This window comes from Telmatherina bonti (assembly GCF_933228915.1).
Source record: "Telmatherina bonti genome assembly, chromosome: 1".
Taxonomy (NCBI): Eukaryota; Metazoa; Chordata; class Actinopteri; order Atheriniformes; family Telmatherinidae; genus Telmatherina; species Telmatherina bonti.
Window position 1 is genome coordinate 21658594 of NC_136619.1, and position 18118 is coordinate 21676711.

Genomic DNA, 18118 nt, shown 5'->3' on the forward strand with positions numbered 1-18118 from the left:
ACAAAAGGGAGGAAGGGGCAGACACTGGTGACACACTTGTGTCTGTGCATCGAGTATTACATTCAAGAAACAAGGTCTTATCGGAAAATTGGGGGGAGAGGGGTGATGACTGAGGGGCAAGGAGAGGATGGAGTAATACAATTTGGGGTGTATGGGGAGATAACGGGGGACAAGTCAGAAATAGAAAATTGAGAGCAGTTTCATATCTGTGTCCTCCAGAAACCTGTGCACCGTAAAACAGATTTCTTCAGAATTGAAAGAAAAAAAATTGCAGATTTTTGCATTGTCTGTTGCTTTGATGGGATGGAATGATTTCTACTAGTTTTCAGCACAGAGAAGTTGGAAAGATTCTTTCTGTGTTTTCTAGCCAAGGTAAATCTAATTTTATATGAGGGATTGGCATTGCTTACTCTCAGTCCATTCAATTAAATCTCAACAATGGTAAACATCCCTGCTATGGCTCTATACTGTGGAAGCGAAGCAAATAATTATCTGTTCCAAGTTTTTGCTCATCTATCTGTCTGTTTAGTCTGTTTGCCTGTCCGTTTCTTACAGCTTTATGCAAAAAGTACTGGGCAGATTTTTTTTTTTTTTCCAAGAATGGGTTTCGGTCTGACTTAGATTCAATTCAATTTTGGGAATGACCTGCAAGGAATTGTAGACACAGAAATTCCTAAAAGAGTTTTTCTATTTATTTACGGTCTCAAAGTTATGTCATTTTAAATGCCAGAAAAACCACAAACCTGAGCGTTTAGGTATATACATTCCAAATATAAAATCATAGATTTGTTTTTGGCTTAAACGTGACACGGATATCTTTCTTTCTCTCTGCGGTAGTTGATGTGTCCTTTGACACATCAGCAAACACAACAAACACCTGCATTAATACCTTACTTTCTCTTGCTGTCACTCCATCCCTCTAGCTGTCTGCCATGGTGACCCAGCTGCGCCGCTTAATGCAGTTATGTATCTAGAATCTATAGTTAGATGCTGTCACACCCTCTAAACACATACTCTCTCTGCCAATCTTTCATCCTCTCTATAGCTATTTCCTGCGGTGACCCCGGTGTACCACCTAATGCAGTTGTTTCTGGAAGCCACAGTTGGACATATGGATCCGTCTTGCAGTACTCATGTCTGCCCGGTGGACTGCTCGTGGGCAACGCTTCTCGCCACTGTCAGGAGGACGGTTCTTGGAGCGGGGCACCACCGTACTGCACCGGTAAATGCAAATGATTTTCTGCTGGCCAGCCAACATTGAAAAGAGAATGTTCAATGTTTTTTTTTATTATTATTATTATTATTATTATTATTATTATTATTGTTGTTGTTGTTGTTATTATTATTATTATTATTATTATTATTATTATTATTATTATTATTATTATTATTAATAATAATAATAATAATAATAATAATAATAATAATAAATAATACTACCATTTTGACACTTCCAACAAGGAAAGCCTTATCAAAATAAACATACATTTATGCTTCAGGTCTAGTAAGACAGCTGCCAAGGTTAGTATGGAGGATTTTGTTCTACAAAAATGAGGTCATATGATACAACAAAAACTCCAGTAAAATCTTTATGTAAAGTTAAGAATTAACCTAGTTTTGTAAGCAAGTCCAAGATAAAACTAGTTCATCTGTCAAAAAAAAGAGTATCATCACATGTAGCGTTACAAGCTACTTCACAAAGGCAAATCACTATGAAGACGTTGTTGCCTCGGCAAATAATGTGAAGTAAACTTTGGCAAGTTATGGCTGCAGAAAGGTGCAGCGAAAACACTGTCATTTCCTTTCAGTTCATTTTATTGCAGGCTAAGCTGTTGCATTAGGGTTTAAATCTTAACATGAATGTGTTCCTGGAACAGATTTAGCATTTCCCACTATTTCCAGTCATAAACAACACACCGAGGGGATGTCATCATTTGAAATCATTTAATCATTTTAATAAATGAGAAACTGCAGCAAGCTGTTCATATCCTTGATTGTAATTACCTACCTCTAGCTTATCGAAAACAAGCCACTCCATGACCGTGGTGCCCTTCCTCGCTCATCTCCTTGCTGTAACAAGCAGCGTTCCTCCTGCCATTATATTATATTAAATATTATTATTATTCCAATCAACTCCAGTAAATCACCTGTGCACTTTATCATGGAGAAGTTTCATATGATGCAATATTTCAATTTTAAAACAGTCAAATGGACACATTGTTGTCTCAATTTTTCAGTCCCAATCTCTTCTTTGCTGGAATCGCACCAGGAATGCACAAATACAAACTAGAGTTGAGCCTCTTAGTTTATCTTTGATTTCCTGTGGGAGTTCTCAGTGGGTGCAGACCAGAATAGTGTGGACCTGCAGCCAGTCAGAACAACCAAAGCATGTGATGTTATGTGGCACAAATGCCACAGTGGGACTTCTCTGCAGAGTCTTGTCTTATCAAAACCACCTCATATCAGATGAGTGGTGTGATTATTCTGGCCCAGGCAGCACCAGGTGTGAATCTGTTTGAACAGGAGAAGGGCACACATTTTCTGCCAGAGCACATGAGGCATGAGCGCCCACAGTCATCTGTTTCCCAGGCTAAGTGCCTCCTATTCTAATTTTGTGGATGTGATGCTTGGCTTGGCCTGCATGTGTAAGGAACAGGCAAGGAAGAGATGGTGTAGGAGCTCTGGTTTGAAGTGCTGCTCTGCAGTAGGCTTACACTGATCCCACAACACTAAAACTGATCATTTCCAAACTCAGCATCTACTGTCTCAATAGCTGAAATGCAATAAGCTTACTCTGCTGGCCTCAAAACGGAGCACTCAGCAGGACTGAAACCATCCAGCAGCTGAAGACCTCATTGAGATGCAAGACCTTGTATTTGGAGCTGTACCCTGTTAAACTCACAAATCCCTACTGATGGATTTTAAGCTTCTAAAATTGTGACACGCTCAGTGCATTTAATGCTGGAACAATTTTTGTATAGCTTAAATGCAAAGTGCAGCTTTACAAAGTTTGCATAGTAGGGTTTGTGTGTATGTGTGTGCCATTGCAATTGAAACGCCATGTAGGACAGCTGAGTTTATGCATCTTACACAGACAGACTCCTTTAAAGTTGATCTTTCTGATAAGAATGTATAAAGATTTTTATCATACTGGTTCTCATAAAAGAACCAATATGATACCCCTTTGGAGTATCATGTCCAATTGGCTAAGCAGCTGTTTCAAAACATTCATTTTTGTCTCGTATGATTTTGTCTCATTTTAAATGGATATAATTAATGTGTGGTTTCTTGTGCATATTTGTATCTTATTAGTCTTGGCCTGATGAGAGAGCTTAATTATTTTAGTGGTGTGTTCATGTCGTTTCACTTGGAACATTGACTTAATGTTTGCTCTTTTGCTTTAGGTGCAAACACAGGAATATGTGGAGACCCTGGGATTCCTCCCCACGGTGCCCGATTGGGAGGAGAAGAATTCAAGCCCAAGAGCCTCTTGCGTTTTAGCTGCGAGGCAGGATACAATCTGATTGGCTCAGCTGAGAGGACCTGTCTACACAACGGCACGTGGAGTGGTACACAGCCTGTGTGTCAAGGTGGGAAGTGCAATGTTGACTCTCTGACTCTGATAAACCAGCTCTTGGAAGATCATTAGGAAGTCATTAGAAACCGACATCATGGCTCACACTTAAAACACTCCATAGAGCACTTTTGATTCCTGTCACAACTCTGTTTATAGCAATAAAAATCAAAGTTCTTCTTCAAGTAAAAAAGAAGACATTTATGAGTTGTTGTGTACGGTATTATATTTATAGACCTCCTTTACTGATCCTGTGTTATTATGAAAGTGCTGCTTGCTTTAAATAAGAGACTGTGATGTGACAACTTAGCATATTTAGAAGTGACTATTTTGAAAACATCAAACATTCTTGATAAGAAGTCACCCCTGTCTTTTTATCTGAAGGTCCCAACCCAATTTCCTTAAAACCTTGTGGTAAAAATGAACAATGCTCTAAAACAGGCCAGTGCACATTTTGCATAAAACCATAGTGCTTTTGTGAAATATTAACTTTTTTCTGCTTTTAGCATGGAAGAATAAAACTGCTCAACCCCAAAAGTTGAGGAGATTAGCCTCTTCTTCAGAGCATACAACAGTATCAGGCTACTTGGCACATGAAACAACTCATCCATAATCAAGCATGGTTTAAAGCACATATATGGGTTGGACCCTATGATGCTCTTGCATTGTATTTATATTGTTTAATTTAAGCTTACTAATTACAGATACGTTCATTTTTTTGGGCTAAATGTAAAAAATATTCTGCCTAAAAAATTTAAGTATAAAATATGCGTTCCCAGTTATTTGACGTTAGCTTGTATGTTGTCTTCATTGTGCAGGCAAACTTGATCATTGCAGCTAAAAATTTTGCATAACATAAGGGGTTTGTTGAATGAGCAGTTTGTTGAGCAAATTAAGAGATAAAAAAAAATGTGTGTTTATTTATGTAGGTGAAGCCCACTAAGCCCAGATACAAAAGACTGAAATGTGTCACTGTTGCCTTACTGAGCTGGATCATCTACAGCACTGTGCTAATAAAGTGCATCCTATAAAGCTGCAGTTTTCAAAGACATTCTTTAAGCCCATGGGATTTAATGGGAAATTAAAGTGGGTCCCAGTCGTGCTGTAGAGACACTGGCATCCCACACTGCTGCCTGCATTACCTTCCATACTCCATATCCACATTCCCACCCAAGTTTTTCTGGCAAAGGAAAAAGCAACAACAACAACAAAAAAAAAACAAAAAAAAAAAACATGAACTCCAGTGTACTCTGATGTACGTTTTAGTATTCAGTTGATGGCCTGTTAGGAAGTGTGAGTCATACACTATCAGTGTACACTTGAATATTATTTCATGACTGTGACACAGAACATCAACAGTGTGCTAAAAGTAGAACTTCAAAAGCACAAAGGTTGCACTGATTTAAATTAGCAAAAACAGCCATTGATCATGTTGACAGAAATGTGTACATGCAGTACTAGCTTGGATCTGTTGCAATGGGAAATTCATGTCAGTTGCTGTGCTCTATTTGTTGTTAAATTATCTTCATTCAGTACAAAATAAAAAATAATGTGGGTTCTAAAAGCGCTACGTTTTAGAAAACAGGAGAATTGACAAAAACTTATCTAGAATAAATATATTTTGATTTGATTCTTTGTTGCAGGAGTGTGGAGGGGTGGGGGGGTGGGAGGGCGGGGGGGTGTAAACATGAACTCTGGAAAAACTAAAGATGCAGCTCGCTGGTCTCTGACAAAAAAGAAAAAAAAATTGAAAAGCAAAAGAACACACACACCTTAGAGATGTGTGTCTTTCTTCGTGCCAATGTTTTTGTGTAATGCTAATTATTTATGTCTGTCTACAGTTGTTTTTCATTAGGCTAATAGTGGTTAAAAGCTGATTCAGAAAGGGTGAGGCATCTATCACTGAGACACAAGCACAAAGAAATCTATACACACTTCCAGACAAATGCACATCTACACTCTGCTTCTGTAACACGTCCCTTAACACTCTCAGATGAGAACAGCTAGCTGCAGGCTTGGATTGAGCTCTTAAGGGTTCTAACTAATGAATCCCATCAATAGCTGTTAGATTTTTAAAGACTGTCAGCTGTCATGGTCCTATTAGTGAAATGTGCTGTGGCTTAATGCTAATTCCTGCCGGTTCTGTTAATGTGCTGTGCCAGCAAACTAAAGATCAATGGATTGCTAGTTTAGACCTTTCCTCTCTGCATTTATATTTCTTCCCAGAAATGGTTTTATCAAACTACCTTAATATAAATCTATAGCTGTTTGTGACAATAGTATTTGACTGGCCACAATAAGCTATTACAGTCACATACAGCTCAAAATATAACTTCTTCTATAGTACTAAAGGTAAACTTTTATTTTAATAGTTAAAACTGAGAACAGAAGGTTAATGACTATTAGCTGTTCATTGAAAAGCAGAAATGCAAAGCAGAATGGAGGATGCAAGGCCATCCATACGGCCTTTGATATGTACTCTCTTTGCAATCTATGCTAAGACTCAGTCCTCCCAAAACACCTTCAGCAGGAAATTGTTCTTAAGCACAAACTCACAGATAGTTCCATAACCCTTCTGCATAACCAGTCATTTTCCTTCTGTTTGTTTCTATTCAAAACATTAGAACTTGCAAAACTTTCAGCTGACAGAGAAGCTATCAATGTAACAATAGCGTTAAAAAGCTGGCCTCTTTGCACTTTAAGGCGTCACTTAACAATAACACACCATCTTTTAATTACAAAGTTTTCTATATCAGATCATCTTAAATTAGTTTTTAGCGTCAAACAAACAAAAAATTGGTTGTCATTTACAAATATTTTCCAATAAAGTCTAAATGTAGAAGCATTGTTTGGACAAAGACTCCAAATAAAGCAGCAAGTATTCGACAGAATAGCCAAAAAAATGAAAAGAAGGAAGTTTGTCAATGGTCCACTCAGAGTCCAGACCCCAGCCTTATTAAAATGTTTAGACAGGACCTTCAGAGAGCTTTGCAAAAAATAATATCCACAAACGTTATTCAACCGCAGCACTATTGCAAAGTGTGAAGTGCAAAGTAAGAGCCTGACAGTGTTATACGGATGCCTCTTCAAGCTAATAAATCATTGGGGTGAACTTGGCTTTTCACACTCAAGCTTTGCATTTTAGCTTAATTTTTTCATCTGAATAATCACGTCATGTAATATGCTTTATGTTCCTCTGGGGTGTGTATGAGTAAGTCCTTTGAGGACCCATAAATAACCAGATGATTTTTTTTATTATGTCCTGATATTAAAAAGCTTAAGGTTGAAAGAGAGTGTACTCCCTCCATCACACAACTGTAAAACTGATGCTGTAGATGTATTAGAAGCTTGCATTGGTCTTAGCCTTACAACTCTAACACTGTACATCTGCTACTTAGTGCTGGGAATCACTCCAACAACCTTTAGTAATTAATCGTCATCACTACCTCAAGGATGAATTTTATGTTATTAACAGCTGACTCCAGGGATAATCTTGTTATCACAGCCCACAGCTGATCAGCCTTGAGTGACAGGAAGACAGTATTGCTTATACTGATATTATCACTACAGTTAATCAACATTGAATGTTATTTTCAATTCTCAGCGGTATCATGTGGTAACCCTGGCACGCCAGCACACGGCAGAATTGTCTTCAATGACGGCATCACATTTGGCAGCTCAGTGGCTTACGCATGTTGGGAGGGCTTCAAAACATCAGGCCTGACGACCAGACATTGCACAACAAATGGGACGTGGACGGGACAACCCCCAGACTGCACAGGTAGGATGACTTTTACGGTTAGCCAGCTTTATTGAAGTTCTGAACATGCTATCTGTGATGACTTTACCTGCATACTAGAGTTTATTTCTTAAAAAAAAGATACTTCAAAAGTATGCATGAATTGGGTAACCAATGTCTATGTAGGTACAGGGCTGTGCATGATTAAATTTGTTATATCAACAGTTCTACTTGCTTAGGTTGGTCAAACCAGACAGGACTTTGAGGAAAAATAAGAACAGACAATGGGAAGTAGGGGAAAAAAAGTAGGAATGTGTTTTCAGAAGGAAGGCTATCTGTGATAATGTGGCAAAATCCAAATATTTTCTGTACTGTTATTTGCTTTAATGTACATATCTGTCGCAAAGACAAGATAAAACCGACATTTTCAAAAATGTAGTTTATCCAGCTCCAATAACACCATTTGACCAAAGAATCCATGTCTTCATGATCAACATTTTTGTCTTACTTCTTTCAGTGATCAGTTGTGGAGACCCTGGACCTGTTGCAAATGGGATCTATGTAGAAAGTGAGTTTACCTTCAACCATACAGTGACCTACCGCTGTAACCCCGGTCACCTAATGGAACCATATGGACCTGGACGCAATGTTTTGCTCTGCACCAAAGACGGCACCTGGAATCAAACCAAACCCAGCTGTAAAGGTAGGAAAAACTAAAAACATGAATGTCTGTGTCTGTTCTAGTACTTCAGAAAAGAACTCAGCTTCCTTGTCACAAACAGTGACAATGAAGCCACAAGTCAGTCAAGTCCTGATTTTGATTTAAAGCACACAGGTGGTAGGGCATGATGGAAAACGCTTTCCTGATATCACGTTTGTGATAGTGGCTGCGAATTTACCGATAATGATGTCTGTCTGTGCTATTTGGTGGTATAATCAATAGTGACAAATGAGTGAAAAGAAACAAAAAGACTGTATAAAACATCAGCTCTATTCAGAATGCACACTTTCTTTCTGTGAATTTTTCAGAGAACAATTATAAACTATAAACTATAGTTTATATATAGGCCCATTTAGTTATTTTGAGGAGCTATAGCTACAGAGGAACAGTATTTGCATCTGCTGTAGGTGTTTGCGTTCTTTCATGCAACAAATTCCAGAGCTTCAGTGTATAGTACAATGTGGTTTGTCAGAGGTGCTGAGTTCTGTAAGTGCTTTTCATGCATCACTGTGAAACCTAGAAAATGTAGCTTTTTTTAAACTGATGGGTTAAAATGTCTCTGTTTTCACACATTAAGACCAGAGATTTTTCAGAGAAAGTTTGGACATTTTGGTCCAATCTTTCCGTTGTTGCTGTTCACACTTTCACACAACAGTAGGAAGCTTTTTGCTGGAGATACACTCTCCCAGCTGGAAAAATGAGAAAGGCAGTGGGGGTAATGGATGTCTAGAACGAGCGGGAGGCAGTTTGTGATCCAGGAATTAGGGTGTGGAAATCACTGTGTTTTCTTTACAACATGTTCAGAATAGCAGATGAGACTCCCTACTGTTTTGATATGACATGTATCTGTATGTATCTGCAATAGTGGGGGGCCAGTGGAAAGCAGCATACAAGTCAGCAGAAGGAACAGACTCTTGCAATCACGCTTTGTTACGCACACAGGGGCAGCAAATCAGCAAAGAAACACAAGACAACTTTATTTACAAACTGAGGAAAAGAAAGTGATAGACCATGATATAAGACAAGAGTCAACATCAGACTGACTTTTACTGGCTGAAGAGAGCTCAGAGAAGAGACAGGATGCAGATGAATGCATAATCACCTTTTCCTGTGGGCACCACAGTGTGAAATATTTTAGTCCTGCTGCTTAAAGTAAGACTAATAGTGCTTTAATATGAGCTGTATACTAACATGTAGATAGTAACTTGAACTTCACAGCAGGGAGGTGGAGTCACAGGACCATCTGCATTGTTTGTCATGATAATGGTTTTCAGGATTAAATTCCAAAAGTTTTTTGTTCATCCTCAAACACAACAAGATCTATTAGTATAAAATGAGTGAAAGCTGAAGAACAACCTATATTTTAGAGTTGAGTATATGATATGGAACAACTGTAAGAAGGGATTTTTCCTGAAATGTCTCCCCACCATCTCTTCCCACAAACAGAAAATCTCCTGCTGGCTGCCTCAGTTGCAAGGGCTTTGAACTGAGATGAAAAAAAAAAAAAAACTTAGAAAGAGAAGATAGAGGCTACTGAGATGGATACAGAGGGGAAAAAATGAGAAGTAAAAGATACTGCAGGTGATAGAGAATGACACCAGGGCAGGAACTTGAGAAGTGGAAATTAAAGGTATAAAAGTAAAATATGACAACAGGGAAAAGACAGGGAAAGGTTCTGCATTTATGTTTTTTCTTCCATTTGTTCTCCTGTTTCTTTTGTGTTTCTACCACCCTCTTTACTCCTCCTTAGATTATACTTAAAACGTCAACATGTTTTGTTCAATTCTCCTGTTTCCATCTGCCCAAAATAATTAAGCTCACAGTTTTTCATATATGGACACTTGCATGGACAGAAAAAGAGTAACAGCCTATCCAGCTGTAGCATGACGGGGCGCATTAATCAATTGAGGCACAGAAAGAAGGAGAAATTGAGTAAGCAAAGCAGCGACAAGGAGTGATAGGTGTAGGAGGCAAAGAAAAACGGACTAGCAGTGTTAAAGGAGGAGAGAGGAGGAGGAGGAAGGAAAATCTAAGGAATGAAGAGGTGTCATGGGAAACAAATGAGATTATCACAGAGAGAGGCACAAAAACACACAATGGCACAGACTGAGTAATGGAGAGATTAGGAGAAGAAGGGAAAAGTGGTGAAAGAGGACAGATTAAAGCAAGTGAATGGAAACGGGAAAGGGGAAAATGTGATGAGCCATCAGTGGTGCAACAAGGAGAGCGCAAAAGAAAAAGGAATGAAAGAGGAAGCGAGTGATGGCAGAAACAAAGAAGCAAATCAATACCTGACCCCAAACCTGTAAACACACACTAAGAAAAAGGATTAAACCCATAAAATATGTTGGCTGGCCCAATTGTGCAACCAGAAATATACTTAACAGACAAAAAAGGGGAGGGGTACCAAATGACCAGGAGGTGCTGAGAGACTCAAAATAAAGGAATGCAGTTAGAAAAGAAATGAGGACCAGAATGGAAAAAAAAAAAGAAAAAAAAAGAGAAATTAGAGAGAGGAAGTGGTGTCAGCATTCACATTGAAAAGAACAGCAAAGATACACCAGCAAGCTAGAATGAGAGTCTGTCCTCTTCCACTGGACTCTGCGGTCACCTCATCCTATAATGAGAGAGAGACACAAACAGGAAATACAAAAGTTCAGAAACCTTCAGCTGCAGACACTGAGTCTTCTTTAGGCATCAGAGACCAGCACAAATACTGGTCTTGAATATTAACTGCTGAAGTCAATAAGAGTGTGCTCTTCCATTTTTAGACAGTCACAGTTTGTTCCATAAGAACAAAGTTGTTTTTATGGAGAAGAAAACACTCATACAGTGATTAATTTGAATCCCTGTTAGCTGCTGGCCAGCAACCAGCTATTGTTCCTGAAGTCGCAAAGCAATAAAAGGATGAACTGCATGCTTCGAAAAACTGGCATTGACTAGTGTGCAGGTGTGTGGCTTTTTATGGAACTAACAACAAGCAAAAATATTTTGTAGAATGGAGAATTAATAACAGTGGGATATGAGGCTCTATCAGTTTTTCAGGACCTGAATAAGACATTTAGGGTTTCTTCAGGAAACTGAAGACATAAAAGACCAGAAATGCATTAATTACCATATACAACCAGTGGATATTGTGATATTGGATATTGTGCATGTAATTTGAGCATTTTTAAAAAGAAAGTAAAAAGAATTCTAAAATAATACCCCTTTAAACGAGGTGTTAGGGTGGTCATGCAGTCTTTCTGTTTATCTAAATTAGAATATTTCTTTCATCAGAAGATATATCATAACCTTTTATTTGGGAAAATCATTTACATATGAATAAAACCATTTCTTAATATAGCTTTTCCAAATAAAATTATTTTAAATAAGTATACTCAATTTCAAGGCAAATCTATTATATATGGGTATATTCTACATTATACATATACATATATTGTTTATACACAGGATATGTTGTTTCTATGTGTTTATTTTTATTTGCATATCTGTTTCTGTCTGCAGCGCACCCTCTCTGTATGCATGTGTGCTCTGTATAATACAGCGGAGTGAATGGAGCATGACACCATCTGTCTCCTAGTTAGACGAGAATTACGCTGACTTTATTAGATGTTTGAAGCTCTGCAGATGGTTATCATTATCTCAGAGAGTTAGTTACATGCACAAACGGAGATGTTTATCGTGTTATGAAGTTATCCGTGTAGACATCAATACACGTAAAGCACACAGCAAAGTATCAGCGCGCGCACATCCTCAACATCTTCATCATACATAAACAGCATGCTGTCAAATGATTCCAGATTAAATTCGCTATATGTAACAGCTGCCTCTTTAATGCATCCTAATCTTTTTGAGCCGATGGACAGTTTGATATCAGCATTTTACACTGGTAATTGTAAAATTAAAGTCTGCATGGCGAGGGCTTTTCAAGTCATTGCATTAATAGTGATTCCACATAAGAAGACCTCAGATTTACAATGGAAAGAAAAAATAAAGAGCAAATTGTCTGCATTTATAAATAACTGTCTTAAAATAGGGTAAGATTTACAGTCTACTTAAAATTTTATACAAACTTAAGCCAACCAGAGTTTAATGAGTAGTATTCTGAAAAAGGATTTTTTTTTTTTTTTTTTTCATTTTTGTATGTCCTTTAACATGTACACTATATGGTTATTTTGCAAACCTTGCGATGAAAAGCTAACATTAGTATAAACTAATTGAAGTCAGAGGTTCCCAAATCCACAGTGTGGTCAGTCAAACTAAACTAGACATACAAGTTTACTTGCAAAGGGGAAAGAACAGAAGTGTCATGAGTTTAGTGTTCACAGAAGCATCTTCCAAAATGATTTATGCATCTATTAGTTGCATGGCTGCTTGCATTAGCTAAGAAGATATTGACTTGCTCTTTGACCCAGCTGATGAATAACTGCTTTTCCCTAAACAAGGAAAATGATGTGCTATTAAATGTCAAACATATGCAACCTGCGTTTTGAAGTGGCATTGACCACCTACCCTAAACCAGCTGAAATTGCCAGAGGACAGCTGAGATCAAACAGTTCTGCACAACACAAAGCAGCAGAGAACAATTCGGGTACTCTTGCAGTACATATCAGAGCAGAAAAAAATATTCAATCGAAAATGTATTTGCTCATTACAACTCATTACAACTAAAAGATAGACAAACAAAAGTGTAAACAAAAAGTGCATTTGACGGTGAACAAATTGCACATATTAATTCAGTTATATGTAAAGAATGTACAGTGGAAGTGAGACCAGTTTAGCTTTCTTTGTATAGCCCCAATTCACAACTAAATCATCTCAAAAGACTTTGCAGACATAATCAGTTTAAGCCAATTTATTGTGGTCCAATTGAAATAAATTCTAATTTGTCCAGTTTATAATATCGGTGTTCATGCAAGCCAATTTGTAAAAAAAGTTGGCAAACTAAGTAAATCTAAAGTAATGCAATGAATCTAATATGTAATTAAATCCTGCACATCCTAAGCATGGGTGGTGGGCAACAGTGGAAAGAAAAACACTCCCTCTTAACAGGGAGGAAAATTCAGTAGCAGCCCCCGACTCAAGAAGGGCGGCCATCTGCCTCAACCAGTTAGAGGTGGAGAGGACTGGAGAGAGAGATCAACAAGAACCGATTTTAAAACCCAAACCGATTAAAAGAAACGTTTAGCATGAATGGTTTGCTGAGAGAAAATAGAAATACATCTCACAAACACTGATCCTGTCATGGTATATGGAAAACTAAGAGCAGGAAGATGGACATCCCTCAGCATCTTAAGAGCTAACCTCCCCTACATATATATATCAAAAAGGAAACCATTAAAGTGGAACTATTATGTGCATTTCAGGCTACTTTATTTTTATTTCTGAACCCAGAAGGGCTGGGATTGTTCGAGTTATTGTCACAAATCGCTTTATTTACTTCAGACCAACCCTCTCCGTAGGCTGTCAGATCAGCCTGTGGGCAAAACCAGTGGATTGAGACTCTTCCGCATTAAGCCCCGCCTCCCGCCACTGCACTACATCAGGAGCGCGCACCGCAACTGCTTTCGCCGTCATTGTAACATCTCATAAGCAGAAGGATTAGGCTAATATGAACTCAATAAAAAAACAAAAGACAATGTCAACACATAGCATACAGCTCTACATGTTGGAACCTGAATCAGACCCTGAAAACGAAGTGGAAAACAGCAACCCACAGCAACGAATGCAGCAGGATGTCTCTCTTTGGTAAACTCACCAGCCATCGTTGGAAATAACTTTATCCAATGTTTTCCACCCGCCTGATGTATTTGTACATGCCCTTGTTAACCAGTAGAAGGTAACCAATCACCGAACCTTATCCCCCGGGACGTCACAAGGATTTCCAAGTAGAAAAAAAACTCTCTAAAACAGCGAGTTTTTTGTCGCCATGGAAACTCAAACTCAAACATGTGTTTAGGTGATAAAAAAAACAGTACCGTCCACATGTCTGATGAGGATTCAACACTGTGACACTGTAGAAAGCTCAGAAAACTTGAAATACCATAATAGCACCCCTTTAAGCTTGATCTTAAAGGTACAGAGTTTCTGCCTCCCAAACCCAGACTGGGAGCTAGTTCCATATAAGAGGGCCCTGTGATGAAAACTCTGTCTCCTATTCTACTCTTACAGATGATCCTGCAGTCTGAGAGCAAAAGGCTCTGTTGAGATATTTGACATACAAAGACGTTTGGTTATAGAGAGCTTTATATGTGCGGAGAAGAAGTTTAAATTCTATTTTGAATGAACAGGAAGCCAGAGAAAAGAAGCTAAGGCTGACTAAATGTGATCTTCCCTGATAACTGTCATTAGATATCTCACTGCAGTATTTTGGATAAGCTTGAGACTTTGCCAGGCTCATGTAAGACCGCCCAATAACAAGGAATTTCAGTATTCCACATGCAAATGTTGATTAGATTATTAGCTTTAGACATAAATGTTCAATTAAATGAAAAGTACTTTCAGTAGGTTATTTTAACCAGATAATTTGAATAATTTGAACCTTTTAAGCAAGCAATACAACTCACTGGCAAAATAGATTAATGACAAAAATAAAACTTCTGGAATAAATCTCCGGTAGTGCATCTGGGGAGTTGCTGCACTGATTGCTGAGCGATTACAGCAAACACATGACACGGTTTTATAAATTCTCCTGGTATAACCAGAAATACTATGAGGAAAAGTGCAATGCTTTGTAGTGAAGTTGTGATCTGCTGAACTTCACTGTTCTGAAGCAACCAGGTTCCTTATCTTAGCCCTCAGGTAAACATCGCCTCTCACTGTGACACCACCGCCTACTACAACTACTCCTTTTTGCCCCAAGGGCATTTGCTGAGCCAAAAGTCCAGGTCCTTCCCTCGGGGGAGCCCCGATCAAGCTCTGCTTGAGCCTTTGAAGTGACAGTGGAGATGCTATAGGCTCTGAAACACACTTGCTTCTCTGCTTTAAGCTCGATAATATAACCATAGATAAACTTTATGATTACCATGGTGAATAACTAAATACGGTGCTCCAAGTCATCTGCAGCTTTTTACTACCCATAAGGTGATGGTGATCAAAACCATCTGCAGCATTTTCTCTTTTTTATTTTGTGCATTCTACCTGCAATCCTGAAGATTTTCAGCTCTTTTTTTATTTTTTCCCATACCTGATTTTCCCTGTTGACCTTCTATCCCAATTTGCACTCCAGCCAGCAGTTTCAATCCTAATTGGATCACACACATGGGCTGGCTGAAAGCTGTCAAAGCTGAAAACACACCTTCGCATTTATGAACAGGTCATGTGACCTGACACCCCATATGGCCTGCAGCAGAAGCCACTTCTGCAACATCTGAGCACATAAACATTAGACCCTTGTGATTTGCATTATATGAAGTATATCTATGGACATGGCAAAGAAACCATGAAGCTACACAAACACAGTTGTTGTGAAGTGGCCATGTGTATCAGTGAAATCCCAGTTTATCCATATAACTACTGATGTTCATGATGATATATTTTCATTTTCTACATTTTTGTTTCAGTAATCCACTGTGGACCTCCTCCACAAGTACTCCATGGAAAAGTGGAAGGGTCCGACCACTCCTGGGGAGCGAGTGTTAGCTACAGTTGTTTCCATGGTTACCAGCTCTCCCTTCCTGCTGTCTTAACCTGTGGAGGAAATGGGACGTGGACAGGAGATGTCCCACAGTGCTTACGTAAGTTATTTCTTCATAACATATACTATAAACTGGAGAACATTTACCTTCACTTTGTGTCCAACCTTGTCCTAACCCTAACCCTAACTTCCACAGCTCAAACCAGAACAGGTTCTGACTGTCCATATTTTGTCTTTGAAGCTGTCCTGTGTGGTGATCCTGGCTCTCCTGGGGGAGGATTCAGAGAGGGGAACATCTTTTCTTATCGGTCAGTAGTTAGATGTTGAATTGTGACAGTTTAAGTGTTTCCTTCACTAAATGATGATAATGGTTTTGTGAACTAAAACTCAGCAAAATGTTAATGAAAAGTAAAAAAAGATAAAGACCTGTCAAAAAACCATAAACATTACAGATGGATATTTTAACAATTAAGATCTCAAATAAACAGATTTTTTTTTAACAACAGCTTGTTACCTATGTGTGGTCAGTTCTTTTTTGTGTGATATTAGATACAGTATTTATTTTCCTTCACAGGTCAGGGGTAAGGTTTTACTGCCATGCCCCCTACGTGCTAGTGGGCTCTGCGTCCAGACTCTGTCAAGCAGATGGTATTTGGAGTGGTCAACAACCAGCCTGTATAGGTAACTAAAAGACAGAAAGAAAAAAGTAACTCACCCATTGTCCTCCAAAACACATCGTCAGCATTCAACATGTAAACAATGGACTGTTGTGATGATATGTTGCCATATGACAAGCAAGGATCATACCACAACAGCTAAGTTTAGTGATTTTATGAGCGTTTAAGGTAGCAGTAGGTTGATGTGGATAATTTGATGGATCATCTGGGATCTCAAAGGGACATGGGACTCGGGATGTGGGGACCTTCTCAAGATATCTGCAACCATGGTTTTTAGGACCCCCGTAGATGGTAACTAAAAATAAGATGGGTAAAATGATAGACAAACAGATTATTGACAGAGAAATTAAGAGATTAGGGAGATTGTGGGCAAAAAGGGAGAGAGAGGAGGGTTGAAGAAGAGTTGAGAGTAAAGGAAGTGGATAAGTGATAAAAAAAAAAGGATGGATAAATGTATAAAGGGGATGACAGAGTGAGTGAAAGGGAAGAGGGTGAAGAATGAATGGGTTGACAGATGAATGGATGTGGAAGACAAGGAGAGAAAGTTCAATTTAGAAAATCAGGCAAACAAAGAGGTAACAGAGAGCAAAGCGGTTTATCAGGTGAATAGAAGTGTGGTTGAGGCTCGGCCCTGCTTCCACACCTAAATGAATCTGTTAACTTCATTTTATTCTCTTAGACCGCCGGGAGAAATCGCCATCATTTCCAAAGAAAACCTGTTTGTAATTGAAAAACCATTATGAGTGTTAGCAAAATGCTCGTTCACATTTGCTGATTTTATTAAACAAGCATTTCCTTTGCTGCAAATAAACTTTTAATACTCAGCATGTTACTTCTCTACACCCTTGTCATTAATGTTCCGTACCACATCGTGCTAGTCGATATTTGGTTTGTATTTGTTTCCATTCAAATGTTTGGATTACTTTATCTTTGCAGTAATTTTACTCATGGAATCATATGTGTGCAATAAATACTTTTACTGCAACCCCAATGCAAATAAGTTAGAACATAGTATCAAACATAAATAAAACAGAAAGCAATAATTTTCAAATCTATTTGAACTTATTTTTAATAAAACACATTACAAAGACAAGCTATTGATGTTTAAACTGAAACATTGTCTTTTTGCAAAGATTCACTCATTTTGATGATGCCTGCAACATGTTGCAAAAAAAGCTGGGAAATTGGCATGTTTACTACTGTTACATCACCTTCCTTTTAACAACACTAAAGGCTGAAATTAGATCATTATTGACATACTGAATTTAGTCTCAGTCAAAATGAAGAATAGAGAAAACTGAAAAGTGGAAATCTTAATGTTGATGTGTGTCTGTGTGTGTCTGTGTGTGTAGACCCAGCTTTTAACAGCTGTCGTGATCCAGGAACTCCTGCCTATGGTATCCCAGTCATGGCCCAGGGCTTTCAGGTGAGAAATGTCAGTTGACTGTATAAGAATATTTTGAAAATAGCTTGGAATACAAATTTATTACATTTTTTAGAAAAAAAAAAAAAAAAACATATTACAACAACAGCTAAGGAAATACTTCTTTGTAGGTTTTAATTTATTTTCTGCTAATTAAACTTTTAGAATTAAACTTTTTAAAATGACTTTCAGTCATCTTTTTTGTTGGCGTGCAGATATTAGATTATTCAGATGGTGTCTCAATTTGTAAAGTATTTTATGAAAAGTTTAAAGCATTAAACCTGATGAAGCGATTTTAAAAAAATGATCATATTTCAGCCTTCATCCTTTAACTAGCAACTGCGC

At 38.1% G+C, this 18118-nt stretch overlaps 1 protein-coding gene across 1 annotated transcript in view; it reads left to right on the forward strand.

Annotated features, from left to right (window-relative positions):
- Positions 1-18118, forward strand: part of LOC306760319 (CUB and sushi domain-containing protein 1-like) — a gene marked incomplete at both ends in the record, with an annotated part of 457273 nt that overhangs the window by 423482 nt on the left and 15673 nt on the right. The window contains 8 exons of the mRNA XM_079246123.1: positions 1046-1222; positions 3405-3590; positions 7179-7355; positions 7831-8016; positions 15600-15773; positions 15915-15981; positions 16248-16354; positions 17703-17776. Of these exons, the coding sequence (XP_079102249.1) occupies positions 1046-1222; positions 3405-3590; positions 7179-7355; positions 7831-8016; positions 15600-15773; positions 15915-15981; positions 16248-16354; positions 17703-17776 (1148 nt within the window). The remainder of the gene's footprint in view (positions 1-1045; positions 1223-3404; positions 3591-7178; positions 7356-7830; positions 8017-15599; positions 15774-15914; positions 15982-16247; positions 16355-17702; positions 17777-18118) is intronic.